This window comes from Nothoprocta perdicaria, unplaced genomic scaffold (assembly GCF_003342845.1).
Source record: "Nothoprocta perdicaria isolate Ctin4 unplaced genomic scaffold, notPer1 scaffold_103, whole genome shotgun sequence".
Lineage (NCBI taxonomy): Eukaryota > Metazoa > Chordata > Aves > Tinamiformes > Tinamidae > Nothoprocta > Nothoprocta perdicaria.
Genome location: NW_020454128.1, coordinates 114,715 through 142,418, shown reverse-complemented (window position 1 = coordinate 142,418; position 27,704 = coordinate 114,715). Strand labels below are relative to the sequence as shown.

At 51.8% G+C, this 27,704-nt stretch overlaps 2 protein-coding genes across 2 annotated transcripts; both read right to left on the bottom strand.

Moving 5' to 3' along the window:
• Positions 1 to 564: 564 nt before the first annotated feature.
• On the bottom strand, positions 565 to 11,046 carry ARHGAP25 (Rho GTPase activating protein 25). Its single transcript, XM_026043479.1, has 11 exons — positions 10,986 to 11,046; positions 9,582 to 9,781; positions 8,257 to 8,344; positions 7,743 to 7,862; positions 6,784 to 6,991; positions 5,782 to 5,914; positions 4,682 to 4,755; positions 4,193 to 4,314; positions 3,110 to 3,324; positions 1,975 to 2,567; positions 565 to 1,315 (listed from the first exon to the last, which is right to left on the bottom strand). Exons 1-11 carry the CDS (start codon positions 11,044 to 11,046, stop codon positions 1,105 to 1,107), a joined length of 2,025 nt encoding a protein of 674 aa, XP_025899264.1. The 3' UTR covers positions 565 to 1,104.
• Positions 11,047 to 12,803: 1,757 nt separating this feature from the next.
• On the bottom strand, positions 12,804 to 27,402 carry CDS2 (CDP-diacylglycerol synthase 2). Its single transcript, XM_026042781.1, has 13 exons — positions 27,346 to 27,402; positions 21,702 to 21,844; positions 21,477 to 21,573; positions 21,228 to 21,325; positions 20,096 to 20,235; positions 19,649 to 19,707; positions 18,864 to 18,946; positions 18,266 to 18,353; positions 17,871 to 17,939; positions 17,233 to 17,385; positions 16,530 to 16,649; positions 15,767 to 15,870; positions 12,804 to 15,325 (listed from the first exon to the last, which is right to left on the bottom strand). The coding sequence occupies exons 1-13, from the start codon at positions 27,400 to 27,402 to the stop codon at positions 15,196 to 15,198; spliced, it is 1,341 nt and encodes a 446-aa protein (XP_025898566.1). The 3' UTR covers positions 12,804 to 15,195.
• Positions 27,403 to 27,704: the final 302 nt, after the last annotated feature.

Below are 27,704 nucleotides of genomic sequence, written 5' to 3'. Positions count from 1 at the left end.
CGGTGGAAGAACAAGCAGCTGAAGCGACGTGTTTACAAACCACCAACATGGTAACACGAGGCCTTTGACTCCGGTTTGTCCTTAGGCCTGATGGGCAGAGTCCCAGCATCGCAGCTGGGGTGCAAATCCCCAGGTATCCACTGAGTTGAGCAAGGGAATCCTGACCTCCACCGACGAAATGATGAAAAACAAAAGGAGAGGCATAAAAAAGTTCAGTGAAAACCGTCTCCCAGGGAAACTGGCAGATCCCGCATTTTCTGTAACAAGTAAAGCTCCTAAAGGATTAGCTTCAGATGAACAGCTCCCTGTATAAATGCTCAGAAGCAGCGCTCGGAGGCTTCAGCAGCAGCTGTGCCAGACATATATAACACAGGGCTATAAGAAACAGTGATCAAAAGCAGCTGAACAGTGATTCATCTAAACAGGTTCTTAGGGTTTATCAGGCTGCTCAGATCATTGCTACCTAGAGCCGTAGTATCGGTGGGTCTGGCACAACATGTCCTAGCAAGTGCCATTGCATTAGCCCTCTTGGTGGATCAGGAAGCCTGCCTGGTCCTCTCTTGCTCTTTAAGAGCCATGACAAAGCCTGTGTGTTAATGCAAAAATCTCGAGCTCATTGCAGAGCATGTCTTGCAGCACATCACCCAGGCACAGTGGGTGTCACCTTGGCCTGGGCATTTTCTGACTCCCCATCTGCAGGATTCAGGCTCAGAGCACTAGGATATCTTCATCAAGGAGACCGCCAAATGGCAGGAAGGCCACTTGCTCATTTATTTCTGTTAAGTATAATATATATTTAACCTGAACTCTTCCTACAAGACATTTTGGTTGAGCAGCAGGAAGTGTTGGCCTGTTCTATAGGTAACTTCAGCAGCCAGAGGAGGGTTTAAAAACTGAAATAAAGCTAAAGAACAGTTTTGAAATTTCCTGTTTCATAGTGTAAACCAACCTCTAACTTCCAGGCTCCTTCCTCCAAACCAGCCCGCAGGCTGTAACAGGGCACCTGCCTGTACGAGTCCCTGGCTCAGATCCCGCTGGACAATTCCTCTGGATACTAAACCATGCAGCTGTGTTTTATGTCCRCACACATGCAGGTGTCTCCTCCTAGTTGTTTTTGGCATCGGCTTTGCTCCTGGATTGGGTTAAATTCTTTATCTCCTCTTCAAGCCTTTTGTTTTTCCTCTCCATGTCTTCCTGCAAGAGCTCCATGTCCCTCAGCTTTTGCTCCAGTTCCTCCGATTTCTTCTTCTCTCTGTCAACCTCATGGTGCAGTCTCACCACTTTGGCCCAGACTTCATAGTTTTCCTTCTCAAGGCTGCAAAGAGAAATGAAAAGGAGCATGGAAAGTTTGAATTGGAAGAGTGCTGGGAAGGCATCCCCTGGCTTGGAGGTCAGTCCTCCATGTCATTCAGCAGTTAAATAATTCAGATCTTATCATCTCCTCTGCCCTGGGAGATGCCTAGCAGCACAGGGGTGTCTGCTGCAGAAGAGTGCAGAAGTGTTTGAACCCACATTGTCCCCCAGCCCTCAGTGACCATGTCATATAATGCAATAAGTTCAGTGCATGTAATGAATAGCACCTGAACGATACCTGAAGCTGAGTAACACTAACAGCTACAAACATACAATGCTGTAATAAGGGTAATAAACTATTGAATTCTGGTTAGCATAATGATATAATATTGTAGTAATTGCAATAATTACGAGTGTATAATTAATAATAATCATGACCATATAAATTATTGCAGAATTTATATGCTATAATATAATAAAATTAGAAACTACACCATTAGTCTATACGACAGGAGCATTGAATTCTAGACAGTACACTGTAATACTATAATGTAACCTTAGCCATTACTGTAATAGACTATATATCATTACAGGTGAATAATTTGGTGAAGTGCTAGTATTGTAATAGTATGGGCTGAAGACTTCACGCCCTCCAGAAAGCAGCATTCAGCAGTGCGTTACCTTTCGATTTGCTCTTCGTAGGTATTTTTCTGTGCCTCCATTTCTTTCTCCAGCTTCAGGATCATGCTGTGCAGTTGTTCCTTGCTCTCCTGGCCAGAATCCCGAGCCTCGGCTGAGCTGCTGACAGGGCTGCCTGTTTCCTTGGGTGGATGGCTGAAGCTGAGGCTCGGTAGGAATTGCTGCTCGGAGCTGCCGCTCGCCATGTCGGGGCTGGAGCAGCTGCCTTCCCCCCTTCCCGCCTGCGAGGTAGCTGCCTTATCGCAAGTTGTAGCCCGGTGGAGGTCAAGCAGCTTAAAAAGATCATGAGACAATGTTCTTTTATGTCCATCAGGGAGCCCAGAAGGCACGCTGGTACCTGGGGAGGATTTCCAGAAGTCACTGGCAAATACATCGCCTTTGTCATTCCTGCCTTTCTCCCCTGGAGAAGCAGCTGTCAGGAAGGATTTCCTGTTAGGTAAGGTCTGAGTTCTTTTCCTAGACTGCATTTTCTGCATTCCCAGAGTATCTTTGGATAATTTCACATCATTATCTTCTCCAGGCACACTTGAATTCGCAGCTGGTCCAGCAGCACTGCTGGCATTCAGGTCGTCTCTCTGAAAAACAGACCTATGAGTTTAGACTGGCTCACCCTCTTGCACATGCAGACATAGGGTTCCGCAACTACAGAAACAGTTTATGTACAAAGGTCACATTTTGACATGCTAGCTAGAATGGCCAAGAGTTTCTCATAAAAATGATTTCAATCTGAAGTGTATTTCCTATTAAAAAGAGCTTTCTGTAGAGACTCTGTAGAGACTCCTTCTGTAGAGACTCTGAGAAAAGCCCTCAGTATTTTCACTTTACCAGCATGAAGTGAAAGTATTTAATCCATTCTGCCTTTTAGCTAAAAAAGCTTTAGGATCCCTGATTTTTTTTCCCCCCAAAGAGTAAATTTTCCACAGGAATGAACTCATTTTCCTGATGTCGGTATTCCAGGGGTGGCAGTTACAAATCTTTAGTCTATTAATAGCAAGCGCTCTTAATGGCTTGCTGACCTGTTAGATCTCGTAATAAATAACCATTTCTCGTGGTTATTTCTCTGCTACTGGCCATTTCTCCAAGGATCTGGTCTTACCTTAGACCAGATTTGTCTTACCTTTAGACTAGTTTGCCTTAGAACCAGGCTGTCCGCCCTGGACCCTGCAGGGTCCTCAGCAGCGTCCCAGCCCACGGAGCTGCGCGTCACAGGGGCTTTCTTGAAGTCGTCATTTCTTTCAGCGGGTGAGGRGAGTGGCGCATCTTCGGATGCCGGGAAGAGGTCTGCATGGTCACTTATCATCACAGTCATCACTTTCTGGATCTGAGGGGTGCCTGGAACATGCAGGATTTTACATTTTCTGCTTGGTCTTTCTGGTGTCTGAGAGGCAGAAGCAGACAGAAACGCAGGGGAAGGCAAGGAGCACAAGCACAAGACTATATCAAGAGGGAGATTTTTGTATCACACCAGAAGAAGGAAGCTGTGACTCTGCTCAGCTGAACCAAACCGCAGCTGTGCCCCCTTGGCTCAGCAGGCAAACTGTGAGCATCCCTTATACCACTGAACATCATCCGCCAAAGAGTTTGGCACGTCAGGAAGGAATTTATGTCATCTTTCTAAACCAGGCACCTGGCCTCACGCACTTGCCTTCCAGGCATGTGGGGAGTATTTTATTAAAAACAGAGCAGAGATCAGTGGTTGTGTGAAAATCCCTCTCTGGGGAGAATGTGGATGTAATTCGTGAAGGACCATTTGTGCGCAAGTGACCTTCAGCATGAGGGATCTCATGCTTTAACTCCATGAAGCAGGGAAACCTTTGCCCTTAAAATGTTTCTTCCCTCAGTTCAGATACATCTGTCCCTTGCCCAAGGAATTACATTGTTTGACTCATTAAAGCAGTTATTTCTTTGAGTTTCTCTTGTTTCTTAAAGAAGAATTTCACATTTCCCTGCTTTGGGTGAAAGAAAGGTCACTTCACCATCTTCCTGAATATTTTGTAGTTGCCAAGGGAGGGAATGCACAGTTCAGCTCTGAATGCATTTTTACCACAGACACATTTATAGCCCAGTTGGTGACCAGGCTTTACGTTGCCTTCCTCTATTACTGCCCTTGGATCTGTCCCAGACAACTTTGCATTTTAAGATTGGATGCAGCTGAGTATTTCAGTGCACTGTGTTCTCCTAGGCTAAGCATTCATTTTACCTCTCATAATAACAGCAGGGTCCCCTATCTTTGGCCTGATGAGATTCACTCCAATCACTGTCGCCAGATTGTCCACGCTCATCTTGTTGATGCTACAGTTCAACTGTATTTCATGGAGAAACCTGCAGGAATCCAAGGGCAAAAATTCCAAGTCARAGAAGAAAAAAGAGTGGAAAAAAAATCACATGTCACCTAGGGCCAAGTGGGATAAAACTCTACAGTTTCACTGTAAAAGACTTAGTTTAAATTCTGTGCTTCATGTTAGTTCTTACGGCCCTGCAAGTGAGTTTGGGCACTTTGGAGCAGACATTTATGCTCTGACCTCCTTACTGTGCTCCCTCACTCCCATGGGGTGAGACTCTCCCTTTACAACRGCTGCCAAACACAAGCTTGCAAGAGTCCTCTCTGGAACCAACTTCAGCCTTTGGGGTGATGGTTTTGTTACGAGCAGGAAATGGGAGCTGTTTGCACCATACGCGAAGAACTGACCTGCAGATGTAGCTGAGGAGGTTGTAATTTTCTCGAGGAAGGAGGGACAGCTGCTTCAGCAGTGCKCGATGACCCTAAATGCAAGTTAAGAAATAGCTCTGTGAGGTCTCACATATAAATTCACAATATGAATTGCAAACTGTCTCCTGTTTGTTCCAGCCCATGCCAGTATGGTCTCTCCTCGCCTTGGAGATGAAATCCAGATGTTTCATTGGCAGAGCCAGCATGGACCTGGACGAGGTTTTGGACACATCAATCCAGCACAGCACAGGCTGAGCCCTTTCAAAAGAGCTGATTGTGCCTAGTCTCAGAGGTAACATATCTGTAACACATATTTGTGTTTGTAGATGGATCTGTACATGCAAATGTATTTGCAAATGTTTCTTGAATACAAATGTTTATGTCATTTCTAATCCAAAGCATCCTGAAGTGAAACCATCTGCAAGCAAACACCTGCCCTTGAAATACAGGTGCTTGTAGGGCTCAATGTGTTGGTTTGTAGCACAAACTCTGCTAAGGAAAATACCTACCTTGTTCTTTTACAGTGTACTCGTGTTTCTGCATATACAAACCACATCCATGAGTGTTTTCTCGAGGGGAGAGGGATGCATCAAAACGCAGCGTTAGCAAAAGACTGCTCCTCTGCACCTCTGGCTTCTCTGACCCTCTCCCAAATCCCCACTTCCTTCATGGCTCTCGCCCCTCGCTCCCTGGAGCCCCGCGTGGGGTGAGAGCCGCTGCACTTCCTTCCTCTCCTGCTCCTCATGCTTGCTGCARGGGCTCAGCTCAGAGAGGCACCGATCTGGCCCTGAAGCTTCAGCTGCAACACAGATCAACCCGTGTCGCCAGGATGGAAAACCCCGCCAGCTTTGGGAGATTTTCTCTATTTTCTATTTTTGTGCTGCTTTCAAGCCTCGTGACTGCACATCAGCCCTCATGGCCCAGCTAATGAGACGCCTTTGAAGAAGTGAAACTTCAAGAAGAGCCATCAGGATGAACCAAAGCAGCTACTGCCAAGCGACCACATCTGCAGCTCCCCATTCCCATGTTTAATCAAGGTCAGTTTTCCAGCCAGGAGGAGATTGAGTGCCCTTTTGTACCTTGCTCTCATCCGCGTCCAGCTCTTGGCCACAGAGTAGGAAGTCCTCGTACTGCACCCAGGGCACGATGGGCTCGGGCAGCTCCCGCAAGTAGAGCTTGAGCAGCGAGGCCACTGTGTGCACATCCGTGTCGCTGTAATGCAGAACGAGCCGCTCGCCAGGGCGCACACCCCAAAAAAACGGCACCAGTGAGGTGTCCAAGCTCTCTGGGCAGACATGGAGACATCTCCATGGGGCAGACAGACCAACCTGAGGGAAAACTCATAGGGGGACCACAGTCCCACATTGGGGACAGAGTCATGGGGCAAATAGCTGCCGGCTGAGGACTTGCTGCACCGCAGGGCTGGCAGGTCCCCAGCATCCACACGCAGGCTGAGTGCCCCCAGCCCTTCACAAGTGTTTCCCTGCAAACAGCGCCCAGCATCCGGAGCTCGCCCGCGTTTTTAAGATTAACAGCAATTACTGACGACATCCTGTGAGGACAGATGTTTGCAGCTTTGCATACCACRCAGTTTACATTATGTCAAGAAGACACTGTCAAGATTATCAGCCTCTCGTTTGACCCACCTTGAAGTCGCTAAACTCTTATAAACTCCTAGCGAAAATCCGCCAGGTCATTTATTTTTAGGATTTGTTGTGTGTTTTAAAACATATATACATACACACACAAAAAAACCCAGAAAAACACTAGTCTCCCCTTTCTTTAAATCCCATCCTTATCCAAACCTCAGCTACTCAGGGAAGGAAAGCAGGGAGAAATGTTATCCCTATCTGGAATCTCAGCAGGAACATGTCTCAAATGTAGGCCTTGGAGAGGGAAGGTGAGGGACACCCCTAAACTTAATATCTGCAGCTGGGCTTCCCCCTGCTCCAACCTCACCGTGCTTTGGCTTTCTGCTGAATCTCCCCTCTGTCCTTGCTGAGTCTCTCTGGAATCGATGGGGTTTAATGAGCTGCTTTTCCCAAGATCCTGGGGTGCAACTAGGGGGAATGCAGCATTACCGGTCGAACGAGGGCCTCTCTCCAGCATCGAAGGCGTCGCGGAGCCGCTTCACCACGTTCTCCTGGCCGGGCAGGCGGAAGATGCCTTCCTCGCTCATGCCGTGCTCCCGGATGAACTCCACGCACTTCTGCACCAGGATGGGCACCTGGTGCTGCCCAAACTTCTGCTCATAGGCCATGGTCTCCACCAGGCGCTGGCCGAACACGGCTAGGGAAAGGACACATGGCTTCAAAGCTTTGCAAAGAACACCCCATTGCTCTGAGTGGCAGTTTCACGGGGATGCTCTAAACCCTTATTTTGACTCTGCCGACTTACAAACTTCAATGGCAGCTCCAGTTTGCCAAGAGCAATAGCACTGCAAATTTGCTTTTTATTTTGGCCCCCGCTTGCCTTTGGGCTGCTGTGATTTGTATTTAGGTGGGAGCTGCGGACCCTGCTCCATCCCATGCAGCTGCATCCTCCTCCCGCCAGTGCAGCACCAGCAGTGACAGCATTGATGGTTTGCTCCTTGCTGAGCAGTAAAAGCTTTACTTTTCCCTAAGCATAGCTTGCAATGGTCTAAAAAACTGCCTGTTGGGTCTGCACCCTGAAGAGCGGTAGAAATGAGGGAAGGAGGGCTGGGCACTCGGAAAAGTGGAGCCAGGAAAGGAGAAGGGGAAAGGCAGGGATTTTTTTACATGCCTTATTCCTCACTCCGTCACTGACCTATTGAATCGAAGTCATCCTCGGGAGTGGCACTTACCAAGGGGTCAATGAAATTCCCCAAGGGGCTCCAGCTGAGCCCTAAGATCCTCATTTGTGCTCGACTACCCTTAACTCTGCCCACATTTATATCAGGCCCAGCACCCTGGGGGCCGGTCTGGTTTGGAGGGCAATGACTGCACATAATATTGCAGATTGCAGTGTGATTGTTGCAGGTCATGCTTTTTGGCCTCCAGCAGAGCTGTTCCTGCTTTACCTCCGGAGGCCGAGCCGAGCACTCTGCGGATGGACTTCACCCACTCCTCCATCTCCGCCTGGGAGCTGGCCATGAGCACGCACGAGTCCTGCCCGGCCCGCATCGGCTCTCCAGAGGCCCCTGCAAAAAAACATCCTTGGTAAACGGAACAGGATGAGGGAAGGCATCAAGGTTTCTTGGCTTCTCTGCTATACATTTTTGGGGTCCCAAACGCTCCGGTAATCCCTATTTTCCATGCAGAAGGAAGCAGCGCTTTGGCGTTTCACTTGTGCTGAGGCTGCTCAGTGAGAGAACAAAAAGTGCTTAAAACTACAGCAAAGTGATAAGCCGATCAGCAAGGTTTCCGTTATCGAAAGGAAATGAAACCAAGCCACGAAAACGCCCTTTCCGACCAGATTTTGGCGCTGCTCCAGCAGGACTCGAGCGAGGCCTGGCCCAAGAGGTGCCGCGGGCTCCGACTCGGACCCTCCGGTGCCGCTGTGGAGTGGAAGCCGTGCGGGAGCTCCCAGCTCACCTGGGATGATCTCGAAGATGAACCTGCCGCCTTCTTCCACGGTGCCCGCCACCTCCTTGATGGTGCTTCCCTGCAGGGACAGGCAGCCCTAGGGCCAAGCAGAGCAGGGGGTGTAAAGACCCATTTTTCACCTGCCCAAATCCTCCCTTTGAACAACTTTTAGGAGCTAGTGTTTCTTTTTCTCTTTGCAAAAAAAAAAAAAAAAAAAAAAAGCCTTGTAAAAAAATGATTTTTCATGCAGTAAGGGACAGTTCTTAAGCACCATTCTTTTTTCTGATGAGCTGATAAAGCTGAGAAAGCTGGTTATTATATATTAATGCATTATATTAGGCCAACGGGAGTGCATTAAGAAGAACATCTCCAGCAGGTCGAGGGAGGTGATCGTCCCCCTCTACTCAGCTGGGTCTGTTCAGCCTGGAGAAGAGGAGGCTGAGGGGGGACCTGATCAGTGTCTATAGATACCTCAAGGGAGGCAGTGAGGAGGAGGCGGCCGGCCTCTTTTCAGTGATGGACAGTGATAGGACTAGAGGAAATGGCTTCAAATTGAAGCATCGGAAGTTCCACAGGAACTTAAGGAAGCATTTCTTCACTGTGATGGTGACAAAGCACTGGAACAGGCTGCCCAGAGAGGTTGTGGAGTCTCCTTCTCTGGAGATCTTTAAAACCCGCTTTAAAACCCAGCCCTGTGCCAAGTGCTCTAGGTGACCCTGCGTGAGCAGGGGGGTTGGACTCGATGACCTCTGAGGTCCCTTCCAACCTTGCGCATTCTATGATTCTATGATTATACTATATATTATACATCAATGTATTCTATTATATATTATTCTTCTGCCTTTTCACTTTTAGCTGTTCTTTTCTCCTCTTGGTAGTGGAAAAGACCAGAAGAGATGGGCACAGCCGAACACTGGACTATGAAAGAAACTCGTTCCCTTTACATGGAGGCCCTTGCAACAAAACCCTAGTGACAGCCAACGCCGCGAGGGCCAAAACCCAGGGTGCGGGGACAGCCAGCGGGCTGGGAGCAGCTCCGGACCACGTAGGTGAGAGACGGCACGAGCCGTCAGGGGCCATGGGATTTCACTTTCTGTTTCCACATCCCCTTTTACAGTTGGAAAACACTTCTCCAAGGTATCCCCAAGCTGGAGCCGGCATCAGGCCCCACCGCTCTGCTCGCTGCCCTCCCCGTGCTCCGACTCAGTCCGAGCATCGTCTTTCCCTGGGGAGCACGACAGCCCCTGTTGGCTTTTGCCTTGAGAGCAGCGCCTTAAAAGCCTCCTCAAAAGGGGCAAAAGGCACCGCAAATCCCGCCACAGAGCCTGCGCTACCTGCGGCTTGGCCTCGTCCTCGTCCTTGTAGTAGAGCAGCTGTTGGCCCTTGAGCACGAAGAAGCGCTGCTGCCAGTTCTTGACGATGGAGCGCTGCTTCCTGAGCCAGCCCGTCTTGAGGGGCCGCTCGAGCGGGCTCGGCGAGGCTGGCCGCGCGCCGCCGGGTGCTGCCTCGCCCGGCATCATGCTCTTGGAGCGCGCTGGAAGCGGGAGGCAGAGAGGGAGCTGGCGGGATGGGCCCAGTGCTGCCGCGCACCGGCTCGTGCGGAAGCGGCTGCCGCAGCTGGCAGCAACACTTCCTTTTTCCTGCGTGGGAGCAATTGTCTCGCAAGTGAGAAGAAAATCATTAGCTATTTTTGCTAATTTCTTTTTAAGGGCAGTGGGTGGGTTTTTTGGGATTTTTTTGGCACTTTTTTTTTTCATGCCCTCCCTTCCCCAATCCGCAGGCAGCAGCAGTAGCCGAACGCCCCGGCCGACCTTGTAAACAGCCCTTCAGTCTAGGTCGCTCCTTGCCTGCCTTTTCCAAAGGGGATGTTCCCATAGGAAGGTGACCTCATGGGAAACAAAGCGCGGACATGGGTTTATTGATCAGGAAGATGCTGCTCCYGGTCGGCATCGCTCGGACCGTTCATGCCAGCATTGTGCTCCGGGTGGAGGTTTCGGAGGTTGGTGGCACCATCCTGCTTCCCCTTCAGGAATCCCCCAGCAGGGAGCCCGGATGGGTTTTCCAGATGGTGCTGGTGAACGAGGCCTGGCCACCGAGTGGGAAATGCTCCCACCACTGGGACCCTCAGCCTAAATGAGTCAGGAAATGGGAATGGGAGTAGGAATGGATGTGGGAATGGGATCCCTCCTTGCAGCCTTTACAGTGTTTCACCCAATGCAAAATGAAGGGGCAGGTTGGGGTCTCCTTCCTTGTGCTCCACACATGGGCGCAAGGTCTCCCAGCGCCCGCAGCCTCTGGAAACGTCCTTGTTCCTCCTCCCGCCCTGTCCCCTGCGCGGGACCGAAGCCCAGGGTCTCCCTCCCTGCATCCCACATCCCGTATCCCACATCCTGCATCCTGTGGTGGCTCCGTGACCGCAGGGCCGGCCCTCGCCGGCCGGCAGCAGCCCGGCCCTCAGCCAGCACCAGCCGAGTGACCGCACAGGGACAGTCACCGGCCCTGTTCCAGCGTCACCTCCTCGCCCGGCCCCCCGTCACCAAATCTGTGCCAGGGGGTTACATTGCAGATGATTTGCAAAGGGCCCTGCGCGCTGAGAGCCGGCGAGGGAGCGGGTTGGGCCACGTCCACAATCCCACCCATGCCGGCGGCCCCAGAGCAGTGTCCCCAGCGCCGACCCCCGCCAGCAGGACCCCGGCTCAAGTGGCAGCGCGGCAGGCACGCAGCGCCAGTGCCAGTACCTATTCTCGCAGCATCCATTTTCAGGTTGAAATCCCAGTTCCGGGGCAGCTTGAGCGACATTTTGGGTCAGGAACAGGGCAGGTTTTGATGTCCTTTTCCTTCGCCTCGCTCCCGCGGGGCCCCGCTGCAGAGCTGGGCTGAGTCCTGTGGGACCGCGGGCCCTTGCCGGCACCACGGGGCTCCCTTCACCCGTGCACTTCCTCCTCGGTGCCGCGCGGCCGTGAGCCACCCCATAAAAGTACCTTCCTGCCCTTGCTTCCCCGCAGTGCTCACACCCCACGCGCTCCTCTGCCCTTCCTTCGGAAACCCTTGGGGTGCCGCCTCGGGGGTGTCCGCATAGCGCCCGCGCCGGCGCCTTCCCGCTTGCGTTGCCCTGCGCTTGGGGAAGTGGCTGTGCGGCCCCCGGCGCCGTTGGGGAAGTGCCCTGGGCGCCGCGTGCGGCGGGACCGGGGCGCTCGCACTCGATCATTGACACTGCCCCGGTCCCCAAAGCCGCTCCGAGGCCGCCCTGATGCAGCTCGAGGGATCCGTGGGATGTGGCCAAGGGGGGGACTGCAAACGGGCACATACCCCCACATCCTGCTTTGGACCCTGAACTACCCCCGTTTGCCTCCTAGCAAAGGGCTCGAGCACCGAGCGTCACTTTTTCCACATTTCAGCTCTAGTGTTTCATGCAAGTCAATTTTTTTTTCAGCCAAGTTTCTTTAACACCCACAGGGGCAACAACGGGCCGGGGTCCCACGGCCCCATGTGAGCAAGGACCATCTTTCTAGATGAGATGCCCAATCCCAGCACCTGGAGAAGGGGTCTCCAAGGCCGCTGCCAGCATGGCGGCCAGGCAGGGCGGATGCAGACACAGCGGCACAAGGAGAGGCTCTGAGTCATCGTTCTGGGCTGGCCTCTCGCCAGAAGCCGCTCACAGCAACCAGGGAACCTTGATAACAGCTGAGGATGAAGCAGAACCGAAGCGCAGGTCAAGCCAACCTGGGCAGAAGGGAAGAGGTTTGAGAGACATGAATCCTCCTCTTAATCCCCAACCCTGATGAGCTAAAACCCGTGGTGTGCGGGCAACCTGCTCTGCTCTCTGGAAGATCCCTGAGGAAGGAGGAGCGAGGAGGCAAGACCTGAAGCTGTCAAAACCATAGTAGGTTGGTCCTTAGCTGCTCCACAGGGCCACGATGATGCCTCCTTGAGTGATCTCCTTTAAAAGGCTTGGAAAAAAGGTTCTTGGCACCTCCCCCACCATCCCATGGACAACAGGAAGTAGTTTTGCTCAAGCCACTYAAAGCAGATTGGGCAGCTCAGCGCCATTTGCAAGCAAGGACGAATAAAACTCCTGTACAGATAATGGAACTTATATTTATTTAACTGTAACATATAGTATATAAATAGGGTAAATACTATTAAAATATACAATATCTCACATTCGGACATTCGGTCAAAGAAAGGCAACTCTACATGTGTAGCTACAATATGAATCAAAAGAACGATGCACAGAGAAAGAAGCCAATGGTCTCAACACAGCAGGCCCAGAGGAGGGAGCACACGCAGATCACAGCAGCAGCAGGATGCGGCTCTGGGGCTGGCGCAGTGGGCGGGAATCACACGAGATCTCATGGGATACTGTTTGTGATAAAAAAGGAGCCCGACCTGGATGTACAAAGACAGCGGCAATTCCTGGGCTGGTGCCGAGCATGGGCTGGTCTCCTCCGCACTGCGAGCAGCAACAATGCTTTAATGTTTTACTCACTTTTCGCAAACTCTAGACGGGCTGGGAAGCAGAGCAGAGCCCAGACCATCTCCCCCAACACCCTTCATCTACCATCAACATCCAGTGCCGCTTCACCAGGACAGCCAGCTTGCCATGTTCTACAGAAGTAGCTTCCTAGCACCTGGTCCCTCTCCATTCTTTCCAATGCTTCATTTCCGTCATGCAACACTTAATTTTCCCTCCCGGGCAGGAGGATCTCTCTCCAAACCWACCATCCTGGGACAACAGCAAGGTCAAGTGTTTGCAAGGCACAAGGAAACGCAAAGAAATGCAACATCGGAGCAAGGAAGTTCAGCGAACATGGGCGCGGGATGCTAAACCCTGTGCACGTGACTTTGCTCTTCGCTGCTAGGAAGGAAGCAGAAAGAAAAGCAAATAGCTGCAGGCTCCTGGCGAAAGTCCCTGCCACCTCCTGCTCTCGGCCCCCACACRCCACCGCACGCAGCTGCTTTGCCCTCCAGTGTCCGCAGACAGCACTGCACCGCTGCACAAGGCCACCTTTCACTTCAGATCAAAGCACACAGTGCTTTGTGCTGCCTTATTAACTACAACTCATAAGAAATGCAGAAAATGTAAAGCAAGAGCAGCAGCACACGGAAGAGATGCAGGAAAAATGCTCTGCTATAAAGATGTTTTTTCGTATTTACAGCTTCTTCTGACTTAGGACCTGCCAGCACAGTATGAGGGACAGACTCCTTTCGACTCCTGCCAAAAACTCTGTCATTTCCACATGCATTCTCCATCCCGGGACTCCCCACCCGCATCCCCAGGCCTCACTTTGCCCAGCTTTACTCAGATCGCTGCAAATCACACCCAAAAACCTACGTTTGAGCAGACTCTTGTATCTGCAGTGCAATGGATGCACACATGTGCTCCGCAGGGCCCAGAAGCTGAAGCAGCTCTTGCAACACACGAAGGGTCATATAGAAATGAGACAGAGATGGCACCTGTGCAAACACTCACACGCGCTCGCGCTCTCCAGGGGAACAAAAGCAACGGCAGAGTCGGAATATGGAGCACGAAGCATGAAATATTTTCAGGCGTTTTATTTTGCATCGACACTGAGCAAGCTTGTGGGTGCATGTGTTGCTGGGTACGCGTGAAAGGTTTATGACAGCAACTGCTTGAAAACACCAGTGTATTTAGTCGGTATCACCTTTCCCTGACACTCACTCACCAGGTTAAAATAAGGAAAAATTTCTCTCTCCCCTGCACAAGCTATAGAAAGGAGTAAAATCAGAATCACCTTGGACATGGGAATACTGCGTAGGAGCTAGTATAAACTTGGGATATTTTCACTACCTGATCACCAAAAAAAAAGGTTTACAATCTTTAGGGCGCTCATTTTTAAATAATAAAAAAGAAAGCATGACAAAATAAAGGAAAGTACTCAGATAAAACTTCCAACTATTGAGTGCAACCTAGTTAGGATGAGATTTAAGAAGCAAAGCAGGGCAGCAGCCTGCTGGTAACCAAGGCCAGGCTGAACTGCAACGCAGACCATGATAAACTCAGCAGCATGACACCTAGAACTCAAGTAACAAACAGGTGAGAGACATGATCCCTGAAAGAAAAAATACAACAACCGACAGTGCCGGCAAGTGCCAGAGCCCCAAGTTGCCACAGTCAGACAAAAAACTCTGTTGGAAACCAGCTCTCCACAGGAGCTAAAGCATCACTGGGGTTCCAACCATCAAGATGGGAAGTGTGGTTCAATGTTGTTTTCTTAAAGATTACATGGGGAGGGAAAAAAAAAAAAGAGCCAAGTTATTTAAATGGTTGTTCTTGCTTGGTAGGAGCTACTCAGTGAAACTTCGTTCTTTCAAATACCTTTTTACCTGGTTCAGTTTTGAGGCAATTTGAACTTCCCATGTTCCTACAGCAACCACTGTGTTCTTGGCTCCTTGACCCCATGCAAAACCTTTCCTGTAACCAGTTTGGAGTTTTGATGGTTAAAATTTCCCAAAACACCCCCCATAAGGGTGAATATGGGAGACCAGGAGAGAACGTGGGTCCCCGGAGCTCCTGTCAGGAATGGTGACGGATCCAACCGCCAAGAGAGGAGGAAGGAGGCCGGGGAGCCGCGAGGCTCCAGCAAATGGGGAGGTTGTGTCCCTGCGCGAGCAACACTCGGAGGAAAAGCCCAGCTCTGCCCACAGGTATCGAACCAAAGACCAGGTCCAACTGGACCATCCTATTTCACCCAACCGTCCTTCCAAGCCCTAACTCCTTTGCAGCTACAAACTCAAGAGTTGTTCATTTTAACCAAAGCTATATAAATATATTACATAAAAAAAAAAAAAAGCAAACATTTACCAAGAAAGGAAGAAAAGTTACAGTGAAATGAGGCCTTGTTATTGTCTTAAATCAGGCAAAAGCCAGGAATTTCCTCAGGGAGACTCGCCTGGTTCTCAGTTCAGTTCCAACTGCCTGGACGTCTAGGCGTCCTCCAAGCCCCCTAACATACCCTTGTCGACAAGGTGCGCCTTGAGCGTGTTGAAGATGTGCAGCTGCTGGTCGGGCCGCAGCGTTAGGAACTGCTGGATCAGCTTGCTCGGGTTTGGGCCTCTGAAACACAAAGGCGGCATCATCAGGGAGTTGCTCCCAAGCCCCCATGGTCAGGAACCCAGTTTGATCCAAATAGCAGTCTTAAAATAGCAGTTGTGCTGCCTCTTCCTTGCATGTGTGGCTATACAACTATTATATGGTGCAAGAGAAATGGCTTTTTGCACTCAGTGAGTTCTGGGGAAGCTGTGCGAGACCCAAAGAGATGCATAAGGAACACGGAGCAGCTTCAGGGGGGCTGAAATAACACAGCTTGGGAAACGAGGGTTGCACTCCCAGCTAAGCACGACACTGGCAAGAGGTGCTTCCTTTCCTGGAGCCTCCATTTCCTCTCTCATTCTTTGCCTTGTATTTTCCCATGTTAATCTCATGGGCACAACCACTGTCTCTAAATAGAAGCCTGTTTGACTGGGTCCCCAAACTTTACCATGAAGCAGCAGGTACCTGATAAAGCTGGCGATGTACACGTTAACGAAGGTGGCCATCAGGTACTGACAGTCAAAGCGGTCCATGATTCCCCCGTGGCCTGGGATTGTGTTGGCAAAGTCCTGCACAAGTAAGAAAGGGATGCACTGAGCGGGCTCAAACACCCCTCACCTGCTCCTGCTCTACGTGCATCTCTGCTCTACGCTCAGACTGGGGCTCTAATTCCTCTAAGATAAAAGTCAGCCCAAGAATTAATTTTGCTCAACATCTCCCCTGGCTAGAAGCGTTTCTTCTTTATGAAGGCCACTAGCACCTGAGGGACATCAAGACTTAAGTAAGGTCTGTCAGGGTCGAGGAAGACTAATGTTTATCACTTGCACCCCTCTCCTGCCTTTCAAGGTATTTTAACTGCACAGAAGAGTGTTTATATATATAACCTGCCTGTAACACATCAAGGGAAGCCCTAATTGCAAAATTTCCTGACTCTATCTTTGTTCCTCTAACTCAAGTTCTGCATTAAAGCAGGGTTTAGAATATCACAGTTTGATTTGTAAGATCTTCCCCCTCACCTGTTCAGTTAAAAGAAAAAACCCACCCAGATTGTGCCCCACCACTGTATTTTGCTGCCGAGCAAACCTCTTCTCTTCCAGAGCTCCCAGTTTGTGATTCTTGGAGCAGAGGGACATTTTATAGTGGTAGCAGCTCTTGATGGAAGGTCTGAGTCCGTTCAAACTTTGCCTTTCAAAAGGCAAACAGTCTTGGACAAGAGGGGTGTCCTTACCTTGATCTTGAAGGCCCTCTTAAATCCACTCGCAAAGAAGCCTCCAAAAGGCCCAATGAGGGAGGCAAAAGTGGACAGGGCAATGCTGTGGATTTGGAAGGGATACATCCGGACCGTCTTCTGCAGAAACAGACAGACATGTCAGAGCAGCATTTTCACAATGGACAGCAGTGCCCTGAAGCTTTCCCTTGCTAAATGCAAAGCCAAAAGCTGCAAGCAAGCAGCAGTTACAGCCAGCCAACTCCTCCAAAATGCTACACACATATCCTCTGGGAAGGAGCTAGAAAAATGCTACAGGGCCTCTGCAAGTGTCCTTTCCTCCCCTCTAAAGGTAAAGATTTTCTTCAGTCTCAACACACATCTCAAGACAAATGACACTGAGACGCAGGTTGTACAAAAGGGAGCTGTGAGATGTCCTCTGGATCATCTTGCCCACTGCTTGTCCCCATTTCCATTCTCTGCAGGCTTCAGGCCAGTTGATTTACAACTGACTTAAGCCACGAGACTTGGGTCAATTCTTCTGAGACTTCCACTAACAGAGAACACCATTAATTCCCCTCTTGACTAGATCTAGCACAACCATTTCTTGCCATATAGGACTTCGGAGGGTTAAAACACATCCTCACTCTCCTCCTGGTGCTGTCCCAAAAAACCCAACCCTTCCATCCTCCTGCCAGGCAATGGTGTGCACCAAGAGTCCTACCCAGCCGAGCACGGACTGCAGCACTGCGGGGATTTTGTACTCCTGCAGCTGGAACAACTCAGACGGCTCACAGTCCACCGTGAAGCTGTTGGTGTCATTGTTGAACTCCACCGGGCAGGTGAAGCACCGGTAGCCAGACATCACGTACGAGAGCTTCGAGAAGACACAGATGCACCAAGAGAAAGGAGGATTAGTGGATCCTGCGCAAGGAGACGAGACGGGGCAACCCAAGGAGACAAGACTAGGATGGAGCCACGTCCTTCCTAGGCTTCATTAAGCAGATTACTCTCCTGAGAAGCACTAATTGGCTGAAGGTACAGTAAGCATTTCCTTTAAGTGCATCTGTTCAGCAAGCATGCAGCAGCAGGCTGAGACAGGCTACACCGCTTGGTAGCAACCAGGCCCAGGGATGCTCAGAAAAACAGAAATATCTTCATACTCAGAGATGATGCAGGCCTCACGGCTACCTATCTCGTTAAAGGCTTCACTTAAATTGTGTGGGTAAGGAAAGCAAGCTGCTTTTCCTCATGCTCTAGTCCTAAAGAGAAGAGTTTAAAGCTTTCCTGAATTTGGGGGACCAAAATGCTGTCACCTTATGAAGGGAAAAGAGCAAGGAAGTAAAGCACCATGTCATTTACCAGCAATCCAAACAAAACGGTGGCAAAAAACCCTCCGATAAAACCTTCCCAGGTCTTCTTTGGGGAGAGCTGCAGCCAAAGAGAGAAGAGGGAGATGGTTAAAACTTCTGCCTCTACACACATTAGGCAGCCCTTCCTCCACTGCGAGCCCTGAGGGCAAACACAGACCAGTGCAAACAGCCAGCAGGGAGGGCTCAGGGCAAACCTCACACTGCCCTCTTTGTCCTAACGCTCCGTTCCGCTGCACAAGACCCAAAGAAGCCCAATGGTTTGCATTTGGCTGCTTGTTCTTATCAGGAGCCTTTTCACCCTCTTTCTTCTCGTTTAACTTAGTGGATGAAGCTTTTCGGGCAAGAGTTTTTAAAGGCCATTCTGTTCCCCAAAGCATTACGAACCTTGATGAGCGGCGTGCGGCCAAAGAAGAACCCAAACATATAGGCCATGATGTCGTTGCAGATCACGCAGGAAATTGGGACGATGAACCTGGATGGGGAGGAAAACCAAAGCATGTGAAACCACCAGACACTGGACATCTCCAAGAGCTAACAAGGTGAGCAATATCATGTGTTCTCCCAGGCTGTCCCATCAACACCTCCCTGCCCAGTGCAATCTCATAACACCCAGAGCAACCACCCGAAGCTCCTAGGAGAAACGGAGGTGTCACACCACCGCTCCAGACCAACCAGCAGGCCAAGGACACAGAACAGCCCACTTTAAGCATAGCTTTTCCTTTTGCAACACACGATGTGTTGGTAGAGAGATGAGAAGACAAATGCTGCTCGAGACCAACACTGTACAGACCAAGCAGCCAAAGCGGGTCCTAAGTCAATGCGGTAGCACTCAATCTTGTGCTTTTTTATCCTGAATAGGTCAGTCCCTGGCAAAAAGCATCTAGGCCATTTGGGATTTTTGAAAGGACAGTCTTAWCTGAAAACACAGCAAGCCGCACCAAGCTGCAGAAATCACAGGAGGGCCAAACATGCAGCAACTCACCATATCATTCCTTCAAAGAGGTTGTGAATGATGAGGTGTGACTGGGTAACAACGATCAGCAATGTCACATGGGTCCATCCAAACTGGAAGAGAGCACAGCATGGAGCCCGCTCCGCCCACAGACACTGCTCGAGAGGCAGCGCCGGCAGGAACCAGAGGTTGAGCCCGGACACCTCATGGAGCCCGGACAAGTGACACCCTCCCCAGACAGGCCCTGAGAGCAGGGAGCAGTGACACTAATCAACAGACACGTCCTTCAGCTCCAGGGCTGAGCTTCCCTGGGAAGACTTCTGCTAGACCGGGTGCTCTTTAGCCTACCCATCCCGCACATCTCAGTCAGCTTTTTGGCACTAGGAGAAGAGCCCAAGGCCAATGGATGCCCAAGCTGTGTCCCTGTGCGCTGAACCTAGCTGGGTCAGTGGTGAAACATGAGCAATATCCTACTGACATTTGAAAAAGGGGACATAGCCAATTAACCCTTGGGTGATCTACCCACAGCACAAGAGTCAATTAGTCTCATGCGGTCATTTCAGCTTGCAGAGTTTCTTAAGAGCATCCTCAAGTGCAGAGAGAAGAGAACTGATGTCTGCAGGGCAATCTGGTCACGGCCACCTTCCTAAATATTCAGTCTGCTAGCAGCAGTTTTCTTTTGGGGCAGCATTACAACGCACAGCAGCACTGAAGCCCCAGCTGGCACCTATTCCTCTACACAAGGCTTCAAGTAGCCCATATTATTTATTCTTCTGCCTCGAGCGGGGGCAGCCAGCCCCTGGGTTTAACCTTACCATGTAGAACTGGAGGCGATAGTGTTTCTTCACCAGACTCAGGACAAACATGCAAAAACCTGGTGGGAAGAAGAAGAAAAATGAACTGATGGGAACACATCTTCATCAGAAAGAAAGGCTTTTTTCTCTCCGTAACAGCGCACAGCTCCACAAGGAGTTTTATTCTGAGTAAAGTGGCAATAGCAACTGGGGAAATAGGCTTTTCGGGAAGTCAGAAAATACGATTCCCTATATATAACACTTGCAAATCAAGCCTGATCGTCCCCAGCGAATCAGAGTTTTTTTTCCAGAGAGGTTTTCCCTTTTTCCCCGCTGTGAACTTGCTTTCACATTAACTGGACATGCTATGGAAGCTGCGTCACATGTAACACTTGTGAGAAGACTATTTCAAGAAATGAAGGAGATTTCCTCCCTCCAGCCCAGGCAAACTTAAACCAGGGTCTTTACCTGTCAAGTAGAGAGCAAAAGAAATGAAGCGGTGGTATTTGCTGAGAATTCGCAACGGCTCCTCTCTCTGAACGAGGGTGAAGAAATAATCTGTGACAGTCTCGCCGTAAAAGAAGTAGTTTACGCAGAGCAGGAAGTACCTGTGGGTGGAGGCACAGGTCTGTGAACAAGAATCCCAAAAGTTTTCCTGGGAAAGAGGCTGATCTCCAAGGTCTTTACACTGGTCTGACCACAGTGAAGAGCCTTCCTGAAGGCCACAGCCCAAATTTCAACCTGCCCGGGGTTTGAACTTGCAGTTGCACCACCCCGTGCCCTCTCCCCATGGATCCTGTCTGGGATTAGCTCAAGCCTTCAGATGCACAAGGATGTTCTGCCTTTAGGTGGCACTCCTCAACAGGCCTCGGGGAGCTGGTGCATCCGAAAAGCTCCGCTCTGGACCTGGCCTCRGCCTTGCTCTGCCTGGCATCCGAGCTGCCCCGCTCAACCATGGCCCAGTGTTCAGCAGCATTGCACAACCTCCTAAAATAGGCCTCCCATGCCACGTGAACCACCGTGTCTGTGTCCAAGTGGTGACAGCCATCCAGGATACTCAGACAGATTCACAGAATATTTAAGGTTGGAAGGGACCTCTACAGATCATCTAGTCCAACCTTCCTGCTCAAGCAGGCACACCTAGAGCATGTGGCACAGGGTGGCATCCAGGTGGGTTTTGAAGACCTCCAGAGAAGGAGACTCCACAACCTCCCTGGGCAGCCTGTTCCACTGCTCTGTCACCCTAACAGTAAAGAAGTTGCTCCTCACCTGGAGACGGAACTTCTTGTGCATCAGCTTGTGCTTCAGACGGATCACAGGATTCAAAATCTCAGCTATTCATAAATTGCAGGACTAACTTTATCATGACAGGGTCTAGCAAGACATTAATCTATCAGGATATGAGGGAACATTTTCCTTACAGGAGCTGCTAACATCCAACACTGGACAGTTGACAGCAACCTCCATGGTCTCTGTTTTGGAGGTCGTGAGGTGATCCCAACCCCGTGGTCTCCGTTTCAGAGGTCTTGAGGTGATGCCCTCCGTGCATCTCCTCTGCGTTGAGATGAAATGCATGAGGAGGAAGCAGCCACCTACTCACCAGCTGAGGGTCCTGAACCAGGGCAGGTCATATGAGTGATACACGTTATAGCCAATAGTGATAATCTCATGGAAACACTTGATCTGGACGCACATCACCTGCACAGAGACAGCGGGAAGCTGTAGCATGTGTCGCCTAAATGCTCCTCTCCTCACGGAGGAGGAAGATGAGGCTCTGAGCTTCCTGCACCAGCAATGGTCCCAGCAGCCACCCCCCTGCCAACATCAGTCACCTCCCGGGGGCACTTACTATCATCATTAACACCATGGGCCCCAAGTAGATGATGATGAAGAAGAAGGTGATCATCGCCAGTGTGAGGATGCCTCTCACCCACCAATTCTTCCATCTAGGCCACAAAGAAAGAAAGAGGTTAGAGAGAGGGCCAAAGCCTCACTACAATGATGATGATGATGATGATAGCTCAAGTGGGTTGTCCATCTGTTCTGCAGGCAGGAGGCCGCTGCCCCGCGCTACCTTGAGGACAGGTTGGAGAGGGCCCTGTTCAGGACCTCCGGAGTGTCGTCAGACGTGAGCATCGGGGCCGAGCCTCCGAATTCAGACTTGCTCTCGCTGTCAGACGCTGTCTCCCCATCGAGCTTGTTTTCCGACTCTGACTCCTGCAAGTGGGAGAGAGATGCTGGAGCTGAGACACCCAGACGAGCCCCACAGAGCGGCACCCACCACCCTCTGGCTGACATAAAGGCAATGTGAACCAACAGAAAAATAACATCAGCTGTTTCACGCGCTCAGAAGAATTGTTTTATTCCCCTGGCCGTGACAGCAGCAGCAACAGGAACAGATCTGATCCCTTTGAGGGCTGAAAGATGCCTGAGAGGTGATGGGAAGGCCAGCTCCCAGCACAGCGAGTACCTAAGGGACACGGACTCGTTAGCAGGAATTTCTGCAAGGTTTCCCAATGTCCAGGCACGTCTCCAAGCAGGACGGCTCGAGGCTCCCACATGGATTTTCTGAGCGCTAACTTTAAATGCTGTTGCTATAAATAGCCCCACGGCTGCACTCGGGAGGCCAGAGAGGAAGAACGCGGCTTATCGCTCAGCGCTGGCCGGGCCGGCAGGAAATGCAGCACGCGGGAAGGACACGGCCACCCCTGCCCCTCGTCCCCATCCTTTGGCCCACGCGGCACTTTGCTCCGGGCAAAGTCCTGCATTCAGGGGGCTGCCTAAATAAACAGCAGCCTGGCGGGCAGGAGGCTGCTCGTGGCTCTGCAACACTGGGAGAAAAGGATTCAGGCCAATTCCAGACTCCCCGGCAGTCTCTGGGGGCAGTTTTAACTCCAGTCCAGCTCTTTAGTACAGCACAGATGCAAATTTCTGCATTTTGCCCATGGTTTCATCCTGCCCCTTGGAATGAGAAAGGAAAAGGTCCGCTCCCTGGGGAACGCTCATGCATGGAGCATGCAGAGGCCCAGGAGTCTGCTCACGTGCTGGCTTAAAATTCCCAGGAAAGGGAACATGTTTGCAGGAAGGGCAAGGAAGGAGCCGGCCAAGCTCCTGGCAAGCGGGAGCTGCCACCGGCCCCGGCTCCCGGACAGCGGTGCCTGGCTCTGCCCGCGCTTCCCTGGAGCACCGAGGCTCCCTCAGCCCAGGCAGGAGGGATAACAAAGCCCTAAGGTAGCGGTGGCTGCAGGTCAGGTGCTTACGGCGGACACCGTCGGATGGAGGCAGCTAAAAATACCGCGCGGAGCCAGAGGATCGTTCCGGAGCGAAGCCAAGCACCCAGGCATCGTGTGCGCTCCGAGCAGGGTCCCCGGCCTCCAGCTGCAGAGGTTGGAAATAAAATCCTTAAGTGCTGATTTTAAGGCAACCCAAGTGCCCGTCACTCATGGAAGCGCAAGGCTCTTGCCAGGCGGTAAAAGGACTGAACGCTGGAATGGGAATAGCGTAAATAGGGGAAAAAGTCACCCGTCAAATGGATGGATAACACACATTTTAGTGCCTTCGTTTTGTAAACAACTTGGTGTGGGAGACCAGCTTTTCTCCCTGGTTGGATTGCTGCTGGAACAGGATGCTAGGATCGCACAGGGTGTCGTGCTGGAGACAGGCTATGGAGCAGGCTCAGTAATTGCCGCTATTTTTATTCCCTTTATGCAAATTGCAACCACCAGCCTGCAAATCATCAGTCTAAGCAGCTGAGCACAGTGCTAAATAACTTGCTCCAGCCCGAGCACGATGCTTTCGGGCCTGGTCTCCTTCGCCCAGTGGTGCCTTTGGCAGGGAAACAACCTCCCAGGTGTGTTTCCATCTGTATCCAYGCGCTTGGGGCCGGTGCAGCCTCTCACCGAGGATTTCGGGTCGATGGATTTGCTGTAAGTGCACAGCAGGAGCAAGCGCCGGGGAGCACAGCACCATGCGCGCGGCAGTACCGCTCCTGCGCGCCCGCACTGCCCCATGACGCGATGGCAAAGGTGGAGCTGCACCTTCCACATCCTGGAAGGTGCATTCAGAAGGGGAGCATCCCCATGACTCCCTCCCGCTCCGACCTGCTCGCCCTTTTCTGTCTTCAAGGCAAGGGTGATCTTGGGGCTGGGCGGCTCCCGGCCGCCTCTCCATGTGCTCCGGGCTACGTCATTACGTCTTTGGATGTCCATCAGGAAGAATTCGCCACAGATCCTTAATCACCACAGATCCTTAATATTTCCACTGGCTCCAGGCATTATTCAGGGTGATAATCACACCCTGCTAAACCTCCGCAACAGGCTTTGAGCTGCAGCTGGAATAAGCAAAACCCTCCAAGTGCCACCTCATTGCGACGGACCCCTTGCAAACAAGGGGTGATAAATATGCTCCACTTGCAGCAAATTCACCAAAGAATCAGGATTTACCTCTTTCCCCTGCCAACAGACCCCACTCCCTCCTTAACATTGCAACATGCCTCTTCTGTGCATTAGCAAATGCAGCCCAAGAGGATGGAGGCGGCCATTGCAGAGCCATTTTCACGGAGCTCATCCTAAACTCCAAGGCACTTTGCCGGGGGCCGATGCTCCCATTCCTTTTGTCAGGCGTTTTAACCTTTTACGACTTGGAAGCAGCACTTTCCGATCGCGAACCACAGGAGACAGAGGCAAGAAAACAAATCCTATTGCGCATTCCATTCAGAGAAGACGGACGCCTGAGCAACGTTTGTGAGTAAATATTTTGTCCTCTCAAAGAAGTTAATGGCAAAATGAGTTGCCCGGGGTTTTTTTAACCATTTGCAGGCAAGTGGTGGGAATCTGCRCTGGCGTTTTGGGCGGCCACCGGGGTTTTACCTGAGGATCCCTGATCCATCTCAGTTGCCATAGAAACTAGTGGGATATCTCCCAGCCCCAAATCTCCTGCCCAACAGGGAGGCAGAGWTCAGCCCAGGCAGCCAGCAGTGCTCAAGAAATCCCATCATTTGAGCACCTTTCTGGCAGCGAGGCTGCGTTTTATTTGGATTTCCTGTCAGATTTTAACCCAAAGGAGCCATGGAAAATGCTAAAATGCTGTTAAAGAGAAACCTCACGTTGTCTTTTGCRTCTGGCAGCTGGGAACAGCCATGCGGAAGCCTCTGCTATTCCCACCTCAGAGCAGGCACTGTTTTGCCCAGGCAGCTCTCGCCTCCGATATCTACAGGGTCAAATTCGATATAATTAATCTATATAAAGGTGATAGTCTCGCTTATGGAAAGGGCAAATGGAGCTTTGTTCCCAGGCAGATGCAGAGCTGAGTGCTTGATCTTTTCTGGGGGGAAAATGAGGCCTTTAACCACCTTCTGCCCCAAAAGAGGCCCACAGGACAGCAAAGTTGGAGATGTTTCTTCCGCCCTCCCACCCTGTCCCTGCGTGACGGCATCAAGGGGACCCTGCCGCTCCCTTTGCCTCTCCAAAAACAACGGTGAAGGTCAGGATTCCCTGCTGTTCAGAAGGGATTCCCTCCCCCATCCAAAGAAAAAACACATTCCAGCCCAAAGCACGCAGGGAAATTAGGAGATGCCTATAAATGGAGGCAATAACATCGCGAAAAGCAGAAACACGAGGGCCGAAATGAGCGGAAAATAAAACAACACCCGTTGCTGACTCGTGTGTCCGAATGGAGCCGTCCGCTCCGGGGTTTGTTATCCCAGCAAATCCAGAGGGTTAAGGCTCCAACCGCTTTGCAGGAGTTACTGTATACAAAAGAGCCCAAAAATAGGTTGCTGGTTCTGGCATCCCCCCAGGATTCCCTACTGCTAAGACAGGAACCTGCCTCCCCCTCTACGGCAGATAAGCCGTAGCACGAGGTTCCCCCAGATCTGCCTGGCGCCTCCCAGGGCCCTTCCCGAGCCGATGGGCTTTGCTGTCCCTGCAGAGACAAGGAACATTCCCAGCGCAGAGCTCCCAGGGCAGATGTTAAAGGAGGCTGGTTTGGAAGAGCTGTCTCTGAGCCCCTGTGTTTCCCACCTCGTGCAACATCCTATGGAAAAAGGAATATCCCTCTGCCAAGGGGGGAAACACAACTCCAAGGGATGCGATGCAAGAGGGAAGGCAACGAGCTCTGGCTTGACGTGAGGAATGAATCTAGAATCTGCAAGCGGGAAAAGAATCCGCATGGGAACGGCGGGAGAGCAGGATCAGTTTCAACCCTCTAATCTCCTCCATCCGCCCATTAGCRGCAGTGGCCAAGAGCACCCGAGTCCCTGGGGCAGAAGAGGTGCAAACGGTACCAGCACCATCATCCCTGCCTCAGAACTACACAGATCTCCCAGCGCTCGCTCATTTGAGTGAGCAGGTAAGAGGTTTTGGGGAGAAAGGGGGTTCTACGGCATTTTTGAGCAGCTTCAGCTCAAAACGCTGCCTGGCGCCAACGCAGGGGAAAGGTCTGAGCTGGGAACCGTGAGGAGCCGAAAGCGAAACCGGCCTCTCCCTGCACTCCGTGCCACCGGAATGAGGAGGAAACCAGCATGACACGACCAGCTCCTGGCCTTGCGGGTCCCAGCTTGAGATCCCCCTGCGCTGGGGCCCTGCATCCTGTTTTGCACGCGATGCTGCTGCGTTTCCCCCGCGCGCAGCTCTGCGGCTCCATGGCCCGCCAAGCCCTCGACTCCGAGGCAAAACCGGAGGAGGCCTTCAGGCACGCCAAAACACACCCTTGCCCGGAGTTACCAAGATTGCACCCAAAATAGCAGCCCTCTGCCCTTCTTTAGCAACGACGCTCGGCCATAGAGCTACCCCAAGCGCTCCTGGAGGGACACGCTCCAGCTCCCGCCAAAGTGCTGGAATTAGGCAAGGCCCGGATAGATTCTTTTTTTTWAATTTTTTTCCCCTGCTGCAAAGGAAATTGCAACTGAGACAAATGCTTTATCTAGAGGACAACAGATTGGTTCTGTGCAAAGCAAAATGCTGGCAGAAAGAAAAAAAAAAAAGAAAGAGGGGTTTTATTGTTGTTTTGCTGGAGGTTAGTAAATCCACGGCAGCAAGCGGCTTCATGCCGGCTATGGAAAAGAAAGGCAGGGATTTGGATCAAATCAAAGCAACCTGTTCTGGGCGCTGCCAGCCCTTCCCAGTCCCATCCCAGCTCCAATCCTGCTGGTGCATTCCGAGCAATTTGAAGCCAAGGGCAGAGCAGGTGCAACAGATATGTGCAATGCAGTATTAAATGTGATATTTCCATTGCAAAAGAGGTTTCTGAGCGATGATTTCACGCAAGCAGCACGGTTTGAGCGGGAGAAGGCAGCGTCAACACGATGCACTCGCTGGGAGCAAACGGGCAAGGCCGGGACGGCCCCAAAGAGGCGCAATGAGCGGAGCGRGACCCGTCCGCCCCGCCGGGGCTGCCCGCAGGGCTGGGCACAGCGCGGACTGGGGGTCTTTTCCCTCCTGCTCGCTCCGAGGAAGCAGGCGGGAAGATGACGGAGGGAGAAGAGCCAAAACAGCCTTTTTATTTTTTTCCTCCGAGGAAACTGGGGGGAAAATAGCAATAAAAGCGCAGGGAAGCGCAGACGTTGCCGGCGGCGCCGGCGGAGCAGGCGAGGCTGGAGCCCCCCCCACCTTGATGCGCAGTGTCTGCCCGGGGCTCACAGGGAGGAGGAGGAGGAAGACAAGGGTGAGAAGGCTCCGCCGCGGCCCGGACCCCGGCACCGCCCGCCCCGCAGCTCCCACCTTCTCGTCGGCGTCCGGCGGCGCCGCCACCCCGGGCCGCAGCCGCAGCTCGCTCATGCCGGCCCCGCTCCGCGCCCGTCGCCGCTCCTGCTGCGCCGTGCCGCGGCCGCCAGGGGGCGGGCGAGGGCAGGGCGCGCTCAGCCAATGGGCGCCGCCACTCGCGCCGGGACGGGGTGTGGCCTCGCCACTCGCCCCGCCCCTCCGGTCCCTTGTGGCCACGCCCAGGTGTACCCGGATGTACGCTCCGCGCCGCCATGAAGGGTGGGCGCCCAGGGCGTATATCCCCTCCACCCGCCTTCCCCTTTCTGTCACAGTGTCGCCAGGCGTTGTGTCGCCAGCGCCGCTAACTAGTTGGAGGG

Excerpts from the sequence above, each read along its gene's own strand:
- CDS2 (XM_026042781.1), bottom strand. The coding sequence starts at position 27,402 with ATGAGCGAGCTGCGGCTGCGGCCCGGGGTGGCGGCGCCGCCGGACGCC. Across the intron at positions 21,574-21,701 it reads CTCTCCAACCTGTCCTCAAG|ATGGAAGAATTGGTGGGTGA; the intron begins GTAGCGCGGGGC and ends TTTGTGGCCTAG. Across the intron at positions 17,940-18,265 it reads GCCGCACGCCGCTCATCAAG|CTCTCCCCAAAGAAGACCTG; the intron begins GTTCGTAATGCT and ends CTTTGGCTGCAG.